We start from the raw sequence: 22,675 nt of genomic DNA, 5'->3' as shown, positions 1-22,675 counted from the left end.
ACCTATCTCAGGTGTCCTGTACCTGTCTCAGGTGTCCTGTCCGTATTTGTCTCTGATGTCCTGCGCCTGTCTCAGCTGTCCTGTACCTATCTCAGGTGTCCTGTACCTATCTCAGCTGTCCTGTACCTATCTCAGGTGTCCTGTACCTATCTCAGGTGTCCTGTACCTGTCTCAGGTGTCCTGTCCGTATTTGTCTCTGATGTCCTGCGCCTGTCTCAGCTGTCCTGTACCTATCTCAGGTGTCCTGTACCTGTCTCAGGTGTCCTGTCCGTATTTGTCTCTGATGTCCTGCACCTGTCTCAGGTGTCCTGTCCGTACAGTCATGTGCTGTCACGTTTTTTTTTTTTGGTGTCCTGTCTCTTTAAATGTTTGAACGCTCAGCGCGCGGCCCCGGCGCCCCTGACGTCACGGCTGCGTGCGGAGAAGATGGCGGCGGCGTTGGAGCGCAGCTTCATAGAGATCTGCGGGTTTGAGAGGGAAACTCTGCACCGGGTCAGAGAAGCGACAGTGGACCTCGGTAAAGCCGCACACCGTCCTCTCCGCCGTGTCCCCGGTTCTGACCCGGTCACACGCGTTCGTCTTGGCGCGAGGGCTGTTAGCACGTGCTAACGGCAGCTAGCCCCGTCAACGCGCTGTCGGGGCCTGGTGTAACGTTAACGGCTTAACGTCTTAACGTTGTCGGTACTGGAACAGGTGAACGGTAACATCACCGGGGGTCGCTCACCTGTTACCGCTTTAGCTTCTGATAAACAGTGAGGTAACGTTGGCGGTAACCCGGTGCTGTGGGCTCACCCAGTGGGTGCTGTGGGCTCATGAAGACACAATCGGATCCTTACTAATCAGTCACAGTCCTGGTAGAGTCTAATTTGTGTCCCAGGGGGCAGGTCCATAGTGTTTTGGACACAATACGCGGAGCATGAAAACAAACAGGAAACACAGTTTAGCTGATTATTGATTAGTGTCACATGATGATGATGATGATTATTAATAAACATCGCAGCTCAGCACTTTTTTACAAATGATGTATTTTCAGAAGGTTTTTCAGACCCGTCACAGACTCTTCAGGAACTGTGATGTGGTTTTGGTCCCCAGCGAAAATAAGTGTGTTTGCATCTGCAGGTCTCACTTCTCTTCCTGGTGGGGTGAAGTTCCCAGACAGTGCTGGAGCGTTTCATTATGAGGAGAGTGGGAAGCTGTTGTCGGTCACCAGTAACAGGTTCATACACTGGTGAGTGGCTTCGTCTGTAATCCTGAGTCGAACTGTCCCTGATCAGGTGTTTTCTAATCTATTACCTGCCAATAAACACTCAACAATCTGTAGCTGACACACACTGAAAAACACACCTTACGTTTCACGACCATAAGACGGTGAAGGACCTGTCCTGATCCAGTTTAAAGGGCCTGTCCTGATCCAGTCTAAATGTGTGTGTTGACGCTGTAGGTCCACGTCAGGAGACGCGGTGCAGCTGGTGGAGCAGTCTCTGGACACCAACCTGCTCAACAACGCTGTCAAACTCAGGTTCACTCACTGTTCTGTTCTACCTGGAGGAGTCACCATCCAGGAGACCCTCAACAATGTCATCATCCTCATCTCCACCAATCAGAGCGTCCACAGGATGGTGCTGCCTCACCCCACGCGCATGTACCGCAGCGTGAGTGTTGGTTACCCTGTCGCAGCGTCACGTTCCTCTGGGAGAACGTTCCCATGACAATGTTTGGATCTTGTTTAGTGAGTCAGTCCGTTATTTGGGCCAAGTAGTCTGAGAAATCCACCTGTGGTTCCGAAGATAAGCAGCTGTTCTCCTGCTGTGGATCAGATGATGGTTTAGTAGATGTACAACTGTTCTCCTCTCTCAGGAGCTGGTGACGGAGCTCCATATGCAGTCCATCTTCACTGACGTGGGGAAGCTGAGTCTGCAGGACCCCTCCCACAGCGCCATCATCCCCAGCTCGGTGGGACAGACGGGGAGTCCCAGCACCTCCACAGCCTGGCTCAGTTACCAGGGAGAGGCTCACTACGCTCTGGCTTCACCCGCCGGAGGCATCATGGTGGTCACCCTGCCGCCGCATGATACCCAAGGTAAGGACCCGCCAACTGTCTTCACATGTGGGGCTGCTTGTTCACATTAATCTGAACCTCCATAAGCTGTTTGTGTCTTTAGGGGCAGCAGTAAAGCTTCACATCTTTTGGAGCAGGTGTGTCAGTTTATACACGTGTGTGTGTGTCTTGGTTTCAGGCAGCGTGTCAGTGGTGGAGCTGAAGAGGAGCTCCATGATGACGAGGTTGTCCGGCTGGATGCCCACAGCCATCCGGGGGGACCAGGGTCTAGCAGACCTGGTCGTCAGCCTGGCGGTCAGAGAGCTGGAGGAAGACTCCTTCATCTTCGCCCTCTGTCAGGACCACAAACTGCGCATGTGGTCCTTCAGGGTCAGACTGGACTCGTACATTTATGTAGAAAACCTTACACAAACGTGGTGTTTGTGGACACGCAGCTGTTAATGCTAATAACAGATGTTCAATTCCAGTTGAATTTAAAAAGTTAAAGTGAACTTCATCTGCGCTGTCGTCCGCCCCTGTACAGGAGCAGGCATGTCTGCTGGAGGTGGACATGTTGGAGTACATTCCCGCCTGCAAAGGGGTGAAGCGTCTGTCGGGTCAGGGTCACCGCCTGAGGCTGGCCTTCTCCTCCACCACCGGCCTCTGCGTGTCCGTTTACCTGGCCATACCTCAGAGAGGACAGTTCACCGTCCTGCAGCTGGTCGCCACCGACAACAACCGCTACAGCCTGGAGCACATCTCCTCTCTGTTCACGACACAGGTAAACCACAGTGATTTCATTTGCGGCTGCACGCACAGGTAAGTCGAGCCCTTTATTCATCTCAGTGTGACTGCACTGTAGCACAGAATGTGTCACACATGATGCTGGTACGAAACACAACGGTTAAAGGCTAAATACCTAAAACCTACTCTGGTTATATAAAAACGTACTTGAGTTGTTGTATTAACGGAGTAAAAGCTTGTCTGTCTGTCAACAGGAGACTCTGGTGAATTTCGCTCTGACCTCCACAGACATCTGGGGTCTCTGGGTGGATGACTCCAACTCAACTGTAGTCAAATACATCAACTTTGAACAGTAAGTGGGAGCACCAGGAGCACAGACACTGGCAGTACTGACGAGTTGTCGGTGTGGACACTGGTTCTGTTTATAGGCGTCACGTTACAGCGTATACGCGTCTCACACTGCATCTCTACCATGAGACGACCTAATACATAGACGGGTGTGTGTCTGTTCTACAGCAACACAGCGGGTCAGTGGAACCAGGTGTTTGTTCAGCCTCCGCCCGAGGAGGAAGTCCATATAGGAGTGGACCAGGACCCCAGGGTAAGACCAGCCCCACACTCACATCAAACAAGTGGTGAAGTCCATTTACATATAAGTGGCACTGAAATTATTTTTCTGGGGGTTTGACATTAACAGGAGACGTACCTGGAGTTTCTCTTCTCTCCTCTGCGCTTCACCGCTGCCGCCATAGTTAAAGCTCTACAGGTGAGAGAAAAACCACGTTTGACGCTGCGCTGTGGTGAAACATATAACCAGAGCAAAATCAGATCCTAAATACGTCAAACAAATTGTATATTTTTGTTGTTGGTGGTGAAATATTTGGCCTGTTGTTGTACCTGCTGATGTGGTGGAGGATGACGCCTACACTGTGTTTCAGATCTACCGTCGGGGATCGGAGCGGATCACTGATCTGTCCTGGGACGCTCTGAAGAAAGAGGTGACGGTGGCTGTGGAGACGGAGGTGAATTATCTTCTTACTGCTGTTTGTTTCAGGCTGTTGGCTCTAACGTTTACATCTGTGAGAATGTTTTCTCCTCCTGTGTCCTCCTGCAGCTGCAGAGCAGTGTGACAGAGTTCGAGTTCTCTCAGGAGGAGTACCGCCAGCTGCAGGTCGAGTTCTGGTCCAGGTTCTACGCCTGCTGTCTGCAGTACCAGGAGGCTCTATCCATGCCTCTGGGCCTGACAGTCAGCCCCCACACCAACATGGTCTGTCTGCTCAAGAAGGTGAGTGTGGACGAGCCTCTCTTGCACTGCTGCTATCCCACGTCTTTGATACAGCACAAGACATAGATTTTAGGTTGCTGGTGATCAGCCCAGAATCAGGGAGATGAAACCTCTGATCCTCACGAGTAGTCTGGTTTTTCTCAGCTGAATTTCCGTTCCATGAAATTTTTTGTTCTAATGTATCTTCCTATTATTATGTTCTAATGCAGTTTTAAGTGTAACTATGTTCAGAGATGAAATGCAGGTGAAGTTAAATACAGATCAAATGCCATGAAACAGTGACGGGATGTTTCTGTGGTTCAGGGTTTTGTGTCCTTCCTCCTGCCGTGTTTTGCTGTGGATCATCTGTACCTCTCCTATGATGAGTATCTTTTCTCCGAGGAGGAGACGCCCATTACCGAAGGTACCTTTACTGAGACCTATATTAAACTGGAAATGCTACTTATAATTGAAAATATCTGTTTGTATAAACGTCCCACTGACTTGACAGCAGTTTCAACTCAGCCAAAGGAAAAAAAGTCACCTAATTAGTGCTGTACTTAACGCGTGCTGTCCTCAGATCCAGATGTGGGCCGGGACATCCTGCAGCTGGTTCAGTGTTTGCGGCTCGTCAGTGATGCGGTTTCTGGAGAGATGGCGTACGAGATGGAGAAAGCTCTGGAACATCTGGAGTCACCTGAGACAGCTGCTGAACTCGTCCTGGAGAACATGCTGTCCAACGACAAGTTAGTCATCCTGCAATTTGTCACCGGATCGTTTTCACAGACTTCATAGAAAACTGAAAATAAAAAACAAAGCCCTGTGTTTGAGCAGAACAGTAAACACATCATAGAAGTTGTAATGTGGTTTCATATCTTAGCCTGGGGACTCTCTGAAAGCAGTGTGTCACTTTATCTGACTGACGCGTCTTGGTTCCTGCAGTGACAACGTGATCGAGGACATCCAGAACAAGCTGCAGGACGTCCGTAACCCGATGGCGGCCATGGTGGCCCTGCTGCGGGAGATGGACCTGGAGACGGACTCGGAGGTCGCAGGAGAAGGACCCATCGCACCTGGTAGGAGCTTTTTGTCAAATCAGGTGTCTTTACATGCTGCTGCTCACCTGAACCCCAAAGACACCACATGGCGTCAGTGTGTTTAGTTCTCCCTGTTGTGTGTCCTGCAGGTCAGAGTCTGAACATGAGGATCAGCCTGTCTCAGCTGTACGGCAGCAGCTCTGCAGTGTCTGTGGTGTGTCAGGCCGTCTGTCACATGGCCATGACCAGAGCTCTGTTCTGTAGAGACCTGCTCATCCTGCAGAAACTCTACCTGCGCTTCGGAGACAACGTACGGACACACGGGGACACGCTCTAGAGCTCTGACAAACATGTTGAATGTGTTTCTTCGTTGTTTTTGTCGGAACTCCGCCTGTACACCAGACGAATCACGTGAACGCTTTTGGAGGGGCTGTGCTCCACTTCTGTGCAGAGACGTAAGCTGAGCTTGAAGTGATGAGAACGTACTGATGGTGTATGTCTGTGTTCAGGTGTTTCTGGGTGGGGGGGCTCAGCTGCTGCAGCTCCAGCAGGAACTGATCCCTCGGAGCTCCCAGCTCCTCTCGACGTATTACCTCCTCAAACACATCAGTCAGAGCCTCGCCTCCTCTGTCCCCATGGACATCATGTGAGTCTCACACACACACACACACACACACACACACACCTGGATCTATACAGCTACAGTGAGAGTCTGTACAAAGGGGGTGGGATTGGATCTCATGGATCTCAGTGACGTCTGGTATGTGACCTGTCCATGTGACCTGTGCTGTTTCAGAGACGCTAACCTGCAGCACCTCACAGTGTTGGAGCTGTCGGACACCCCAGCTCTGTCCGCCAACAGATCAGGTCAGTGATGCTACACCATGTCTGTTGGTGGAGTTGTACGTCACAGAAGGGATGATGGGAAAGGAAGTTGTCTTGTTTTGGTGACTGTTGTGTGTCTGTGCAGTGCTGGGTCCTCAGACGGTGGTGGAGCTCTTCTATCAGACTGTGGCCAGGAAGATGATCATCTCTCAGATGTACTCTCAGCAGCAGACTAACTCTCTGCTGCTCTGGACCCACATGATCTCCAACGTGGTCCACCTGCTTGCACAGCTACTGTATCCTCCGACCGCACAGTCAGCGAGCATGAGATCACAGCTAAACGCCATATAAACTAGAAACTGGATTATATTTAGCTCAGAGTTTGTTTTTGAGTCTTAACTGTCTCCCAGTTGGCCCAGTAACCCTGGTTTCCAGTTCCCCGAGTGTCTGATGGCCAACTGTCAGTACACACAGCTGCAGGTGGGTTTCAGACTCCTTAGTGTCCACATCACTTACACACTCACCTGGCTGTGCACGGCAGATTCACAGTTTCACCAGGTTTTATTATTTCTTCCCTCTGCTGCTCTGACACCTGCACTGAAACTGACACAAACACATGTAGCTGTTGTCAGATCCTCTTCAGACTAGGCCTAATCTTCCTGAACTAAGCTGTAATGTATAATGTGTGCATGCAGAAACTGGATTACACAGTGGACTGTCTCGGGTGTGTCTCACCTGTGTTTCCTGTCTGAGCAGGAGTACGTGAGGCTGATTGGTCCCTGGTGTCAGGTGAACATCGGCTCCTGTCGCTTCATGTTGGGTCAGTGTTACCTGGCGAACGGGGAGGGCCAGAAGGTGAGTGACAGCAGCCGCACTTCCACTTTTACAGCATGAACATTCAAACCACCGACCCCAAGACTCCGAGACTCCTCGTTCTTTTTCCTCTGTCAGGCTCTGCAGTGTTTCCAGGAGGCAGCGACAGAGGTGGAGAAGGAGGAGTTCCTGATGAGACTGACGAGCACTGAGGAGGAGGAGGCTGCCTCCACCCCCAGACTACAGTACTACAACAAGGTGCACATTTGTTTTTTTACATAATTTGACCAGGGAGATAATGACAAGAAAGAAGCTGATCAGCTGTAATTAGCTGTTTTGACACATGCTGCTAATGTTTGTGGCCCTTCAGGGTTAGGTACGGAGGGGAAACGGTTAAGGTCAGGACAGGTCTGCAGGAAAGAAAAGTCCCCACAGGGAGATCATTTTATTCTGTACTGGTCTTTGTACGTCTTGCCCAGGTGGACTCGGGCTCTGTGGCTAATTCTGGGACTGACTGTTAAACTGAATTAATGTGTGTGTGTCTTCAGGTGCTGCGGTTGCTGGAGGATGTGGGTCTACCTGAGCTGGTCATCCAGTTAGCTTCTCTGGCCATAACAGAGGCCGTCAATGACGTCAGCAGTCAGGTAACAGGAGTCGGTCGGGTTTGTCTACAGCTGTAGAAACCAGTCTCTGTGTGGAAATAACAGACCCCTGTGTTCTTGGTCAGGCGGCTCTGTGGACCCGGATCTTCAAACATCATCTGGACCTGGGACACAACAGTGAAGCCTACGAAGCTCTGACACAGAACCCAGACAGCAGCATGTACGGACACAAGTCTCTTTTGATGTGTTTAACACGACATTAATGACGTGGGGAAGACTGTAGATGGTGTTTTTAGAATAGAAAGACCTGAATCTTATAAGTGAGCAGAAAACAAAAGGATAAATGGGACAGTCTGATTAACTCTAATTAGTCTGATTACCTCATGAGTTAATCTGATTAAATGGAATTAGTCTGAATAACTCTGTAATTAGTCTAACCAGTTGTTGTTGCTGCCACAGGCAACTGGATTGTCTCCGTCAGCTGGTGGTGGTTCTGTGTGAACGTTCTCAGCTCCAGGATTTAGTCCAGTTCCCCTACGTCAACCTGCACGACGAGGTAAACCCTTCACCTGACCTCTGACCTCAGACTGGTGATGAAAACATTACTGTCAGAATTAACCTAAATGTTTGCACAGAGGACAAGGGGCTTCAGTAGAACATGGGTCAGTACTTGGAGAGGAGTGTGAGATCAGAGGAGTGTTTGTCAGTCTGAAGGTTGAATTCTCGTGTCATCGCCAGGTTGTCAGTATCATCGAGTCTCGGGCCCGAGGTTTGGACCTGCTGGCCCATAACTACTACGATCTGCTCTACGCCTTCCACATCAACAGACACAACTACAGAAAAGGTGCAATCACAACATCCGTCTGTAATATCCCCCCTTTGTTTATTTTTCCGGGCTGTGAGGAACACACTCGCCTCTTTGGTGTTTTCGTCTTGTGTTTTTTCCTCTGAATGTGCAGAGGAAATAAACCGACGTGTTCTGTGTTTACAGCGGGGACGGTGATGTTTGAGTTCGGGATGCGTCTGGGTCGTGAGGTTCGGACTCGTCTTGGGCTTCAGAAACAGGCGAACTGTTACCTGGCTGCTCTCAACTGTCTTCGTCTGATCCGACCCGAGTACGCCTGGATCGTCCAGCCCGCCTCTGGAGCCGTGGTACAGAAACAGTCATACACACTCCCATGTCAGACCAGAGCTCTCAGCTTTTTTTGCCAATTCAAAGTTAGTTTACTAAATATCCTAACTGTTATGAGCTGCACTCATTGTTTTAGAGTCTGAAGTATTTCACCTTGTGGCCCAGCAGAGGGCGCTCTTAATATTCAGCTCAACCTGTTGATGCCCTATAGATCTATCAGTAAATTGATAAGTAAAAATGAAGGGCTGACCAGGACACTGAAGCGTCAGCTGGAAGGATTTTGGTAAAAATGCAGTAGAATTGGTTGTTTTCTGTTCTAAGTCTGGTTGAACTAAAGTGCTGCTGTGTTTGCTGCAGTACGAGCGTCCGGGAGCGTCGCCAAAGAGAAACGCTGACGGAGAGTTTTCTTCTGAACCAGGTGAGACCCGCTGTCCTTAAATAAAACTTAATTAGCCACCTCACTGTGGCCAGACGCTACACGCAAATTAAAATGAACGTTTTCTAGTTGAGTCTAAAAGAATCAGACGAACAATGAGCGAACAAAGTGAATTGAAACAGGTCAACACAAAGTTCAAGTCAAGGACAGTCTTTGTGATCAAAGTGACCGAAGTGGTTTCATTAAAACCAGTTAGTGATCCCTCGTCACTACTGCTGATAAACATTTACATTAATATACGCAGGAAAGACAAAACAGAAGCAGGTTTGTTCACCTGGTCACGTGTTTGATTTCTGTTTCCTGCAGCAGTCAAACATCAGGTGGACATCCTGGAACTCAAGGACTTGGAGAAGGAGTACATCCTGTCCCGCAGCCGCCTCACCCTGGCCCAGCACCACCCGCCATCTGCCGCCGTCGCTGGTACACCCAAACCTTTGACCCACACCTTTAGTACCCAAACCCTTGACATCAGCACCCACACCTTTAGCACCCACACCTTTAGCACCCACACCTTTAGCACAACCAGTGATGTCTTTGTTCTTTTCAAATCAAAGGAGCCTTGTTGACCTGTTGGTTTCAAAAAAAACATTTACATATTAGGACAGTTCACTGTGACAACATTAAGACTGATATTTACATCACTCTCTCTGACAGGAAGTGCATCGGCGGTGGAGATGGTGGCCTTGTTGGTCCAGACCGGACTCTTTGACTCGGCACTGTCCCTGTGTCAGACTTTTAAACTGAACCTGACTCCGGTCTTTGAGGGTCTGGCCTTTAAGTGAGTCCTGGTCATGCAGCTGGTTTAGTTCTGGGGAGTTGATAGTTAGTGTAGTTAAAACTAAATAAAGTTGTTCCAGACAGTCTGGTCTGGACAGTCTGGTTTTTCCGGGGGTCGTCTGCTCTCTCTCCCGTCTGAAAGTGACCGAGAGCGAGTTGGTTTTTTGGCTGGAGGCTCATTTCTGTGGTGGTTTCATTGTTCAGGTGCATCAAGCTTCAGCTGGGAGGGGACGAAGCTCAGAATGAAGCCTGGAGCTGGTTGGCTGCCAATCAGCTGTCGTCTATCACCAACACCAAAGAGTCCAGGTGAGTTTATCAAAGATTTACCTGCTGAAACAGCAGAGCACAGTTCAGCGACACTAATCACGTGTTAAATAAATTTCTGTCATGACAAACAGATTTTTAGTTTAGTGAAAATGTTATTTTCCAGCAAACAGGCTGTAAACAGTCAGACACGGTCAAACTGTTTCATTTCCATCTCATCTTTTCCTCCTGTTTTCTCTCACTTTCTTCTTTTACTTCCTTTTTCCTGAATCTTTTGTTCCTTCACTCTTTTTCTTCATCCTCTTTCTTCTTCTCTGGTTGTCTTTTCTCCATCACGTTCTTCTGTCTGTGTCTGTCCTCAGCGCCACAGACGAGGCGTGGCGGCTGCTGGCCTCTTACCTGGACAGGTATCCATCCTCCAACGGACACCACCACCGCTGTGTCATCAACAAGCTGCTGTCACATGGTGTCCCTCTGCCTGATTGGCTGGTCAGGTCTTACAAGGTGAGCGATGAGCCAATGATGTGCAAACAGAAACTAGTCAGCAGGTTCATTGATGAGAAATAATCATGTGGTTGCAGAAGCTGAAGTTACAGTCGTGTGTGTTGTGTGTTTCAGGTCGTGGACGCGGCCTCCCTGCTGCGTCTGTACCTGAACTTCGACCTGCTGGACGCTGCAGCTGAGCTGGTGCTGGAGTACATGGACGCTCTGCTGGGGAGAGGACACCAGTACTTTGGAATAGAGGTAACAGTACACAGACGTACTGCATCCATCAGGGCAGTAGTTAACCTGTACTCTGCAATCAGCAGAGCAAACACAAAGAAATGAATCAGATCCAGTTGTGCATTAAAATTGTTTTACTGTTTATTCATGTTTCAAATGAGTCCGGCAAAAGAAACCTCCCAGGATGCACTGCAGGATTGATGCATCGTGTTTCTGAGAAACATTTATCTGTAAAATTGAAAATCCTGCTCGTCCGATCAAAGGAAGAAGTTTTATATTCACTTTCTGTTTCAGAGGCCTCTGTCTGCAACGTCGTCCTCAGCCTGGCTGCCGTACACGTCCATCGATCAGCTGCTGCAGGCGCTCAGCGAGACGCAGACCAACAGCGGCGTGAGTCTTCATCGCTTCCTGTTTACAATCAACACACACTAATCCATCTGTCACAGGCTGCACAACCTGCCATGGTTGGCAGCAGAACCTGGCGTTAGTTCAGCGTAATTTCCAAAATGCTCTGAAACAGACTAACACCATGACTCACAGTATCCATGGCAACATTATACTTCCTGTTTATTGTAAGTTTCAGATAAACATTGACAAACAAAGTCCAATGTTGCCATGGTTACAGTGAGCTATGGTGTCTGCTGTTTAACAGCCCGAGTAGAGACCGGTTCTGGTGTCTGAGTCTGAAATACACAAAATGTTTGAATTGATCATTTAACAATCTGTTGATCGCCTCATTGATCAGCTGCTGCTGCTGGGCCTCAGCGTTGATGAAACCCTGTTCTGTCCTCAGGTTTATAACAAAGTTCGAGACAAACTGGACGATTACCACAAACTGGTGGACAAGACGACCAAACGCAGACTCCTCACTCGATAAAAACCTCTGACAATGAAACTAAATCAGATTTTTCTGCTGCCACTTTTTAACGTTGGACTTGAGTAAACAAACATGTAAATATTTGTTGCACAGCTGGTGGTGAAGTTAAAGCAGCTACGTGAATGTTTTTCTTTTTTATAAGAACATTGTAATAATTTTGTACTTGATCTTTTCTTGTAAATTCTGATAAAAATAAAGTTTTTTCTTGCACATGTGTCAAATTACTGGAAATATCAAATCAATTTTCAATTTACCAAACATTTGGTCACTAAAGACAAAAACACAGTGGTGGAAAGAAACTGAGAGTTAGACAAATAAGTGTACTCACATTTCTACTGCACTACATTCATCTGACAGGAAAGATACTCTAGATATGTTAACTGCCTTATATACTTCTGATTTGAAGTACTTTATATACCGCTGGGTAGCTGACGTTAACTACCTTATATACTTCTGATTTGAAGTACTTTATGTACCGCTGGGTAGCTGACGTTAACTACCTTATATACTTCTGATTTGAAGTACTTTATGTACCGCCGGGTAGCTGACGTTAACTACCTTATATACTTCTGATTTGAAGTACTTTATGTACCGCCGGGTAGCTGACGTTAACTACCTTATATACTTCTGATTTGAAGTACTTTATATACCGCCGGGTAGCTGACGTTAACTACCTTATATACTTCTGATTTGAAGTACTTTATATACCGCCGGGTAGCTGACGTTAACTACCTTATATACTTCTAATTTGAAGTACTTTATATACCGCCGGGTAGCTGACGTTAACTACCTTATATACTTCTAATTTGAAGTACTTTATGTACCGCCGGGTAGCTGACGTTAACTACCTTATATACTTCTAATTTGAAGTACTTTATGTACCGCCGGGTAGCTGACGTTAACTACCTTATATACTTCTAATTTGAAGTACTTCATATGCCGCCGGGTAGCTGACGTTAACTACCTCGTATACTTCTAATTTGAAGTACTTTCCATACTGCTGGGTATCTTGGGAATTTCCCTCCAGGGATCAATAAAGTTTGATGATCAGTCTGTATTTTGTTGGATCCATCTGATTCTGAACAGGAACTAAATTTATCAGATAAATGTAGAGCAGGAAAAAGTCCAAGCTTTGACTCTGACACGTAGTGAAGTCCAAGGGTGAAGTAACATAACATGGAAATACTCAGGTAAAGTACTAATACCTCATAACTTGAATAAATGTACTCAGTTATCTTCCACCACCATCTAATGTGGCTACAGCTGTGCTGAGACATAACCCCCAGTGTACAAAGAATAAAATGTTAAAGGTGTTTTAACAGCGCCACCGTGTGGTCAGTTGCAGCGTGACAGCTGAAAACGCAGCCAATCAGCAAATGGACGATGAGCGACAGCAGGTTATTTAGAAATGTGACAAACAACAACCATGTGCGTGTGTGTACCTTCTCTGATCCAGTCCACCCTCCTCCTCCCGAGGCAAAGCTGCACATCTGGGTCTCTCCAGCAGGGTGGATGCTGTTGTTGTCATGGAAACGCCTGCATCTGTGTGAAGCTGCTTCCTCTAAAAGAAAACCCGAAATACTTCCTACTATTGAGTGAATGAATCACTGTCAAACTGGATCCACTCAAACCAGAAAGCCCAGTCTGACTCAGCTTCAGTGGTTACTGAGCAGCCCTGACAGATCACAGACTCAACATCTGAACATAAAACCACCAGAGGTTTTCTGTCTGAAATACCCAAACTGCTCACCAACAAACCATGAGTCTAAAAACTACAATACCGACCAAGAGAGACTTGTTTAAAGTCAGAGCTGATCCACTGACGACTTTATCTGTAATTTAGCTCAAGGTGTGATCACTGCAGTCCACACCTCAGACCCTGCACACCAAAACCAGACTGCAGAGACAGGAGGCTCCTGTTTCATTTTTCTGTTTCTAGTCTGTTTTAAGCCAGTTTCAATTTCTAGTCCTTACGCTAAGCTAACTTCCATTGTGTTTCTAGTTTGCATGCTAAGCTAACCATTTCCTTGTTCCTAGACTTTACACTAAGTTAACCATTTCCTTGTCTTTCTAGTCTTTATGCTAAGCTAACATTTCCTTGTTCCAAGTCTTTACGCCAAGCTAACCATTTCATCTTTCTAGTCTTTACACTAAGCTAAACATTTCCTTGTCTCTCTAGTCCTTACGCTAAGCTGTTGCCTTCTTTCTACTTTACGCTAATCATTTCATTCTTTCTAGTCCTTATGCTGTTTCCCTTGTCTTTCTAGTCCTTGTTAAGATAAACGTTTCCTTTTCTCTCTACTCCTTACACTAAGCTGTTTCCTTGTTGTTCTAGTCTGTATGCTAAGCTAATGTTTCCATACACTAAGCTAAGCTTCCTTGTCTTTCTAGTCCTTACGCTACACTAACCATGTCCTTGTCTTTCGAGTCTTAACACTAAGCTAACAGCTTCCTTATGTTTCTAGTCTTTACGCTAACAGATTCCTTGTCTTTCTAGTCCTTACGTTAAGCTAACCATTTTCCTTGTGTTTGTTGTCTTTATGCTAAGCTAACGGTTTCCTTGTCTTTCTACTCCTTACGTTAAGCTAGCCTTTTACTTCTTTCTAGTCTTTACACTAACTGCTTCCTTGCGATTCTACTCTTTATGCTAAGCTAAGTAGATGTTGGATGTAGCTTCAAGTTTACCGACGTGACTGGCATCAGACAATATCTGTCAGGGCTGTGACAATTTCATTATTGATCCAACTAATCAATAATTTAGTCTATAAAATGACCAGGTGCTTCTCAGAGTCAGAGGTGCAGTTAATCAACAACTCTCCTTCGTCAGGGAAGTCACCTTTCAAAATGCTTTCACTTCTTTGACTCTCTAACTTTGGGTTTTATTGGACAACAATAAGACATTAGAAGACATCACTTCAGACACTTTTCTCCTGTTTTATAAACCGAACCATTGTTTAATCGGCAGAATAACCTTTTGATCTGTCAAATAACAGCAAAATATACCCGTTATAATTTACCACATCCACCACAGTGACGTCTTCAAATGTCCAGAGCCCAAAGTTCAGTTTACTGTAAGAAAAGCAAATTAATTGTTCCTGTCAGTGAGAAACAATGTTATAGAACCTTAACCCTTCAGTACCCAACAGTTTAGTTGTTCTGAGGTCAGACACATCTGGGTGTGTCTTTCCTATCAACACAGACGAAGCTTCACTGAATAGAGAAATTAATAATCAGCTGTCTGCAAAGGTTTGGGCAAATTCCACGAAGGAAAAGTCCAATGACTGTGCGCACGCATGTGTGTTATTGAGTCCAAATCCCATCCAGAGACTGACAACGAATGTGATGTCCGTAGTGTAATGTGAATCCAGAACCTGGGTCAGGTTATCGGTCTGTGCCGTAGACCTCCATTGTTGTCCAAAGCCTATTAAAAACCCAACAGGGAGCCACACCGCTGACCTGGCTCACATGGTTCTTCCTCACCAACAATGGGAGGCCCGTCTGTTTCCAAAAACACCACATTGATTGTTGCTGTTGGTCTCTGGACGGGATTTGGACTCAGTGATACACAAAAACAGACTTTCTTCAGCTGTTGTCCTTAAATCCGTCAGTATGTAAAGAAACACAGCTGAAGCTTCTGCTTCTTGGACCTGAAGAGAGAAAATCTGTGCAAGAGGCTGAAACATCATCACTCAGGACCAGAACAACTCTGGACTGCACTGACTCACGTTAGTTAAATTTCTTCTTCAGCTGATGGACTAGAAGGAAACAGCTGGAGAAAGGCTTGTACACTCACTGTGAGCTGAGCCGAGTGTGAGACGGGACAGGAGGCGTCTTCCCCAGAGTACAAATAAAAACACAACAGACATTTATTGTGCCAGAATCTACTGTACATATTCAGCAACATAATGTGGTGTACCATGTGGTCCTTAGATACTGACTTACAGCAGCATGTAGTGAATCATATAAAAAGGCTAAATGGAATGCTTTGTTCAGTAATACTGATTTGTACCATATAAAGAGGAACGCAGTCTTATCATCATCATCATCATCATGGCCACCGCTCTGCATACTGACTTAGAGGTATCAGCACCAGAATAAACTGCTAAGTGACCAGTACCCATGTTAATTCATGAGGTCTACCTGAGCAGGTGACCACACAGGAAGTCCATAGTTCATGTAGAGGTGGAGTCTGTGGCTGCGCCTCTGAGGCCGACAGCTGCTCCGTCCGTACAAACAGGAAGTGGAAGGTGCGTGTCACACAGTGCTTTTGGTGGGCAGCTCCGTGCTGTTGTGTCTCGTCTTGCGTGACGTACCATCGTCTCGCGGCCGGGCCTTCTGCAGGTTTGACATGGCGGCAGTGCGCTCAATGTCGATGAGGGCATAGAGCTCAGTGCGGCGTGTGGGGGTGGTGGGGGGCAGAGGGGAGGTGGGGGTGCGGGGTGTGTGAGGGTTGCTACCGTCAGAGGCGCCCTTGTTCCCGGCGCTGCTGTCCATCTCCACCTCGATGTAGTTGAGAGTTTTGGGCTGCTCCAGATAGCCAGGGATCGGCGGCCGGCGGAAGTCAAAATTAAAGACGGTAGGTCCGTCGGTGCGACGCCGGGCTGTGTCCGGTCGGTGGGCGCTGAGCGGTGCTGTCACATTCTCCGTATTAACGTAATTGTGTGAGGGCTCGAGGGCGGCGGACAGCGGGTGGGAGTAGGAGTGGTGCAGCAGACCATGGTGGTTGTAGCCGTTGAGTGATGGCGTCTTCAGGCCACTGCAGCCGTTCTCATCCTCCTCCGAGCTCAGCTTTCTCGCCTCCCACACAGGCGGCAGCGCCGGCAGGTTCTCGTAGTCCAGTAGGGCGGTGCGCCGCTGAGCCGAGTTGTTAACATTCTGCATGTCAGGGGTGAGGGGGGGCGGGCGGTGGCGGCGAGGAGCTGTGGATGGATTGGAGGAGGAGGAGCCATTGGAGTGTGGGGGAACTGGTTCAGCCTCAGCAGGGGCCTCTGTGGGGCCATTAGTCTCTCGGGGCTCCTCGACCTCCTTCAGCTCCTGCTGCCGCTTCTCCTTCTCCATCAGCTGCCTCTGAACAGGGGTGGGGCCCAACACAAAGCGCACCTGCCCCTGAGGTTCCAGCAGCACCTGGGGCTCCGGCTGGGCAGGAGGGGCTGGAGGCTCAGTGCGGACCCTCGGAGGAGGCGGGGGGGTCGGTGGACACTGAGACTGCGGAGAGGTGGGACTCTCCAGGGGGGTGGTGACGGTCAGCGGGCTGGGCTGGTCCTCCAGAAGACCGGTGGTGTTGACATAGGTGTGAACCTGAACACACACACACACACACACACACACACAGTAGGGTTAGAGGTGTGTGTTTCACACAGTCAATCACAGACTCACTCTGACTCACAGCACATCACACTAAGTGATGCTCTTTACTTTGGTCTAAACAGCCACATTGCTTCACAGACCCAACAAGCGTCGGATATTTCAGTATCATGTGTGTGTGATGTTTCAATGAGAAATTTTTCTGATGTGCTTACATGTGGGAAATCTTCATATTTTATGTGGGATGTTATTCCCTGCTTGGAGACTGAGATTTCTGTGGGAGGGGTGTTCACACTGACCTTCCCGACTGCAGCAGTGTGGAACCCTCCATGACCCTGATGTTATTTTACAGTTAATTAGAAAAAAATCAAAACAAAGCAGTGCTGACACTAACTTTAACAAACGTTACCAACAATCAGAGTAAATGTGAGGAACAGAAAGTGCAGTCGGCGTGAAACATCTCACCGCTTCGTCGGCCACCAGCAGAGGGTGTGTGGACTCCTCCCCCACAGAGGGCAGACGGGTGCTGGCCACAGATGGGTGACGGGTGGAGGGGTGAGATGGAGCCTCCCCCATAGAGGGAATCCTGGTCACACCATTGGGCACAGTGGGCACAGAGTAACCTAGAGCTGAACACAGCAAAGGGGGGGGGGGGCAGGAAGTTTAATGATGGGACCAGAAAGCCCAGAAAAACAGAACAAACAGCTCTAATGTGAAAATCACATGACTGTCAGAGAACCAAGTGTGTGACAGACCTGTGTTAGAAATGTGTCTTTAGTTCTACTGTTAATGTCCAGGTCCTCTAATACAGCTCTACAAACAACTGTCAAAACATGTTTTGTCATCCATGATGGACATCATCTATTTCATCTACAACATAAAGTGTGCAGAAAGTGTACCTGCAGGAGAGAGAGAGAGAGAGAGAGAGAGAGAGAGAGAGAGAGAGAGAGAGAGAGAGAGAGTAAGTGTGTGTGTGTGCATGCATGTACCTGCAGGAGTGTGTGCTGCCTGGTGGTTTGGCTCCAGCACCGCCTCCTCCACCACACTGATGCTGTGGCTGTGCATCACCTCCTGCAGCATGTTGAAAATCTCCTCAGCTCGAGAACATTTGAAGGCAAAAATACCTGAGAACACAGACAGGAACAGACAGGAACCACCGTCACTACGAGCACCAGCAAAACCAGGTAACAAACAGGGTCATGGGAACACAGGACGACCCGTACGTGACACAGGGAGGAACAACACTAACACCACACACACACACACACCTTCCTTTACAGCTAATCAATACTGATCACCTGATCAGCGTCAGTTCACAGTCCAGTCAGAGCTTGATCACAGCACTGGGGGTGGGGTGGGGCGGAGTATGAATGAGGAGGTACAACACAGCGTGGTCTGAGACTTACCCAACCCTTGAACCTACTGACCCCCTCCCAGACCCCAGCTCTCTCCTCCTCCTCTTGTCAGCATGGACCCAGAAATAATGACAGTGAAGGAGCATCATGGTCAAAATGTGAACACGATCTAAGGCTGGAAACAGACTAAAGACGATTCTGCAGCAGAGAAAAGACACTGACTCACTGTCACACAGCTGGATGTCCCACAGCAAAAACAGTCTGTCTGTCGCCGCATTCGTGTGCGCTGCATTTTGCCATTTTTATAGAAAAATCAGGTCTGTCAGTTTATTAGGAACCCCCGTGTCAGACCCAGTCAGTTTCTTAGGAACCCCTGTCTCAGGGGATGGAATCCTGCACTCCCAAAGTGTGCTAAATGTGAACTAGTGTCTATCCTTCAGTGTGAAGTTAGTCTGTAGGTCAAATGTTTTCAGAGAACACTGCTGCTAGCTCTGTGTACAGTGTTGCAGCCCTGTGGCTCCTTCACAATAATCAGTGTTTAGATTAAAGTTCCAGAAATTTCTACAGCCACAACCTTAAATTTCTAAAACCTGAAAAGACATGAACGCAGCATCAGCTCTTCGACGCAAACGAAACATCGCTGTGTTCCTCTGTGGCTGCAGGCACTGTTTTGTTTAACTCCCACACATCAGTTCAGTGGCTCCACACAGAACATGACGCCTCAACAGTGGCGTCCACAGCAGTTTTTTTTTTTGAGTGTATACAATTAAACAAGCATTTTATGACTAGTTTAAAAGAAACAGATACCAGGTACTCACTGAGTACAATTCATTATTTCTGTGTGTGAGAACATCTCACAGTATGAATTTACTTTTTCTGTTTTTCTTAGGAATTTGCATGCTCATCTAGAACAGCCTGAACAGATGCGAAGCGTGTTTAGATGAACCTCAGTTTTCTCTCTTTTAAACAAACACACCGCCTTCTCTTTTTAAACGGGCCACACATGAACCCAGACTAAGCAACAGTTCAGAGCCGATACAAAAACACTGATGGTGACGTTCTGTGATATGTTTTGTTTCTGCTGTGATGACGTATTTAATGTGACACGTACCCTGGCCAGTCTGGCAGCGGCGGCCGCTCTCAAACGAGAACAGGTTGGAGTCGTAACCATAGCGCCGTAGGCACAGGTAAGGCCACCTGACGTCGTCACGGCGATGGGTGTGGAGGACGAGCTCGGCGTCGGTCAGCTCCATCACACCAGAGCCCAGCTCGTTCCCATCGTCGTCTACGTTGATCACCTGGACAGAAACACACGTCACTCGACCTCAACCACATGTTGTGTTGTCCAACTAAACACTATTTCCAGAAAATATCATGTGTCAAAATGTTATTGACATGTGGGGGGGGGGGGGGCGACGACTTCTAAAACACTCAGATTTCCAGTAACTGTGCCCAGGGTGCTGCAATTGTGAGTTAGTGAACTGATCAGTTAGATAAACATAATGTGCAACTATTCCGATAATTAAATAGTGACTTTAAAACAAAAAAGCATGGATGCAAAATGAAATGAAACTTTCCTGCTTTTATCACCGCAATCAGAATAATTCGGTTCTGTACACAAGACAAAAGACCACCTTGGACTGAAAATTATTTTCCACTGTTTTTTTGACATTTCAAAACTATTAAAACTATAATCAACACACTGTATCATAAAAAAATACTGTGTGTTGCAATTTCACAGCATGTTACTTTGGAGGAGTCATTCTTTCAGAGCACAGCAAAACCCTGTTTTCCATTTGTAGAACTGCATAATAACATTTAATGACTCTAAACTCTGGGTGGGATATGACTCAAAACAATCACCAATCAACTTCATGATGGCGGTATGAACACAGGTCATGACTAAAAGACTCCGATCTGACAAAGACACATCCACTGAACCAAAGTGAGAACGTGAGAAAACAATTTACTGTTGGGATGAAGCTCAGTGACAGAAATTGAGAAATCATCAGTTTGTGAAAGGTTCCAACCACAGTCATTAGTGAATAATCCAGGGTGTGGGCTGACAGACTTCGACTGACTCGAGGTTGCTGTTGAAACAGGTAGAGGCAGGAACTCACCTTGAATTTACTTTGATGATTATCTGGAATTGACTCTTTCTCTGGACAGCTTAAACAGCTACCCATGGCTTCTTCAGAGCACCATCTGATGTCTGGGGAACAAGGAAAACATATGTTAAACCTGCAGAAACCTAAACCTTTCAGACACCACAGTCACATTTGGACTCTGAGGGGAACCTCACCTAGATCCTGCCTCCAGTAGCCCTGGTCCCATCCTCAGAGCCTGAGGGACACTCATGCTTTAGTTGATCTGCAAACATGAACAGCAAGTCTGCACACAAACATAATAATCCTTCAGAGAAACACACAACCAGTTTATACTAAAGGACAGATTCAACGTTTTCACAGCTGCCTCATGTTCAAGTGTAATTACATCAAATCCAAAAAACAAACTTAATATTTTAAAACGTTTTTCAAGCAAAAATGTCATGAACACTGTCACGGTCCAGCTTCTCAAATGGCACATTCGTGGTTTTTGTGTCTCACATCACATTAAACTGGAATTCATCAGTTTGAAAGTCACACTGAGAAATCATGACCAAGCTTTTTCTGTTTTCTGACGTCTTGTAACCAAACTGTATTGATAAGCAGTGATCAAAACACACATTTGATCACTGGGCAAGTTTCTCTTCTACCCTTACCTATACAAAATTGATTGCTCAGGCTGTAAACCTGCTTTAAAAGAACCGGTTCACATATTTCCATCATGTTAATACGGTTTTCCTTTTGTTCATGATGCACCTCAGATCTCAAAATATATTTCTGTCCAAAAGACTTTGAGTTTACTGTAGTGTAAGACACAAAAACTGTCTCATGCTTTGCATATTTGCATGAAATACTTAGAGACAATTTGGTATTTTTTAACTTGCCTGACAACAAATCATAAGCTATAATTACAAAATATTATTTGTTCTACTTTTTACATCTTGTTGAACATTAGATGTGTTTGCTTTTCTCCAGCTCATGTTGTAACTTAAGCTCCAGTGCTTTGGAATCAACTGATTAGTTGATAGACAGAAAAATAACCAGCAACTCTTTCTGTTATTTGTATATTCAGGCACTGAGAAACCAAGATGGAGATTTTCAATATTTTCCTAATAGTTCAAAGACTAAACATCTGATTGTTTACTCATGAAAACAATCTGCAGATTCATGGAGAATTTAAAAAAAAAAATCATCCTGCTCAATTTCTGGATTTTGACCAGTTCTGGTAACTTTTCCGAGGTTAGTTATTTTGGCAGATTAGAGACTAAACTACTAACCTGAAGGTTAACAAACATGTCCAGTCTGTAATTAAACCGATGTGCAGGCCTGTTGGAAAAACCGTGTGGTCTGTAAGTTTACCGGAGTCTGTGTGGGACAGACAATCCAGATTTAATCCAGATTCCACTCTCACTTTCTGTTCACACTGAACTGGGTGTTTACCAGCCCCGACTCCAACAAACACACTAACCCACGTTAACTAACCAGCCATCGGGTCCATTACTCCAGCTGACTCACCCAGACTGAGCAGTGGGTTGGTTTAGGTTAACTTACCCAAACAGCTAGTTAGCATCGCGCTAACCTGATGCCTCAATAAGCTAACGCTGGTTTCTGCTAATTAGCTCCGAGGCTAGTTAGCGCTCCGACGCAGCGACGCACTCTGCCCGTTCAATAAAGCCGAAAACAGCGGCCGGTACATGGAGCCATACTTACCAGGCACCGTTAGCGTGTTGAATCAAAGCCTCCAAACTTTTCCACACAGCCGGGAAGCGGCTCGGGACTGTCCCTGGACGTCGCTGGCCAGTAGACGGGGAGCCAGCTAGCGTTAGCCCGCTGCTACACCCGCAGATCCTCCATCTTTCCTCTGCGCTGCTAGAGCGCCAAAAAAACAACCACAACTTCTTTCAAAGCTCCCTAACGCTGCTGTTTCTGCACGGGAAACAGAGAAAAGCGGTTTAAATCCATCGACGGTCCTCCGGGCTTCACTGCGGGATGGGAGGTTCCGTCCAAACGCGCTTTTTATCGCCGAAAACCAAGTTTTTTTTACGGTGGGACCGAGTCTCTGGTGTTAGCCTGTCGGGCTAAATCACTGCTACTAAACTTCCGACACTTCCAATGTGCTGAACACCCGCGGCACGGCGCATGCGCGAGATGGGGAGGGGGGGGGTGAAAGAAAATACTTTGACATACAGACAGTACTCTGAAATACACACAATATTCTGAGATACATGCAGTACTCAGGCATACAAACAGTACTCTGAGATACATAAAGTACTCTGACATACAGAGTACTTTGAGATAAACAAAGTACTCAGAAATACAGACAGTACTGTGAAATACACAATTCTCAATTACACAATCTACTGCTCAAAGTACTGAATC

At 47.0% G+C, this 22,675-nt stretch overlaps 2 protein-coding genes across 4 annotated transcripts; one reads left to right on the top strand and one right to left on the bottom strand.

Annotated features, from left to right (window-relative positions):
* The first annotated feature begins 404 nt into the window (after positions 1-404).
* Positions 405-11,748, top strand: nup160 (nucleoporin 160). Its single transcript, XM_026310885.2, has 34 exons — positions 405-517; positions 1,120-1,228; positions 1,442-1,652; positions 1,858-2,080; positions 2,238-2,428; positions 2,583-2,819; positions 3,037-3,134; positions 3,299-3,383; positions 3,480-3,548; positions 3,721-3,804; positions 3,897-4,067; positions 4,371-4,470; positions 4,627-4,792; positions 4,989-5,122; positions 5,233-5,393; positions 5,593-5,729; positions 5,880-5,950; positions 6,054-6,204; positions 6,319-6,388; positions 6,665-6,763; positions 6,860-6,979; positions 7,270-7,365; positions 7,449-7,543; positions 7,783-7,879; positions 8,062-8,167; positions 8,315-8,475; positions 8,813-8,873; positions 9,198-9,311; positions 9,546-9,669; positions 9,873-9,974; positions 10,295-10,436; positions 10,551-10,676; positions 10,950-11,045; positions 11,449-11,748. The coding sequence occupies exons 1-34, from the start codon at positions 427-429 to the stop codon at positions 11,530-11,532; spliced, it is 4,182 nt and encodes a 1,393-aa protein (XP_026166670.1). The 5' UTR covers positions 405-426; the 3' UTR covers positions 11,533-11,748.
* Positions 11,749-15,374: 3,626 nt separating this feature from the next.
* frs2a (fibroblast growth factor receptor substrate 2a) lies at positions 15,375-22,418 on the bottom strand. Of its 3 annotated transcripts, none has more exons than XM_026310903.2 (8): positions 22,007-22,418; positions 20,494-20,582; positions 20,312-20,403; positions 19,303-19,489; positions 17,826-17,960; positions 17,302-17,465; positions 17,052-17,171; positions 15,375-16,830 (listed from the first exon to the last, which is right to left on the bottom strand). In XM_026310903.2, the coding sequence occupies exons 3-8, from the start codon at positions 20,375-20,377 to the stop codon at positions 15,787-15,789; spliced, it is 1,716 nt and encodes a 571-aa protein (XP_026166688.1). In that variant the 5' UTR covers positions 20,378-20,403; positions 20,494-20,582; positions 22,007-22,418; the 3' UTR covers positions 15,375-15,786. The 3 variants fall into 3 exon arrangements, with proteins under 3 accessions (XP_026166688.1, XP_026166689.1, XP_026166690.1); XM_026310904.2 differs by having other exon boundaries at positions 20,494-20,561; XM_026310905.2 differs by lacking the exon at positions 17,052-17,171 and having other exon boundaries at positions 22,007-22,417.
* Between the last annotated feature and the right edge of the window lie 257 nt (positions 22,419-22,675).

The sequence above is a fragment of the Mastacembelus armatus genome, chromosome 6, assembly GCF_900324485.2.
Source record: "Mastacembelus armatus chromosome 6, fMasArm1.2, whole genome shotgun sequence".
Lineage (NCBI taxonomy): Eukaryota > Metazoa > Chordata > Actinopteri > Synbranchiformes > Mastacembelidae > Mastacembelus > Mastacembelus armatus.
Note: the sequence above shows the minus strand (reverse complement) of the source record. Positions and strands in the feature narration are given on the sequence as shown.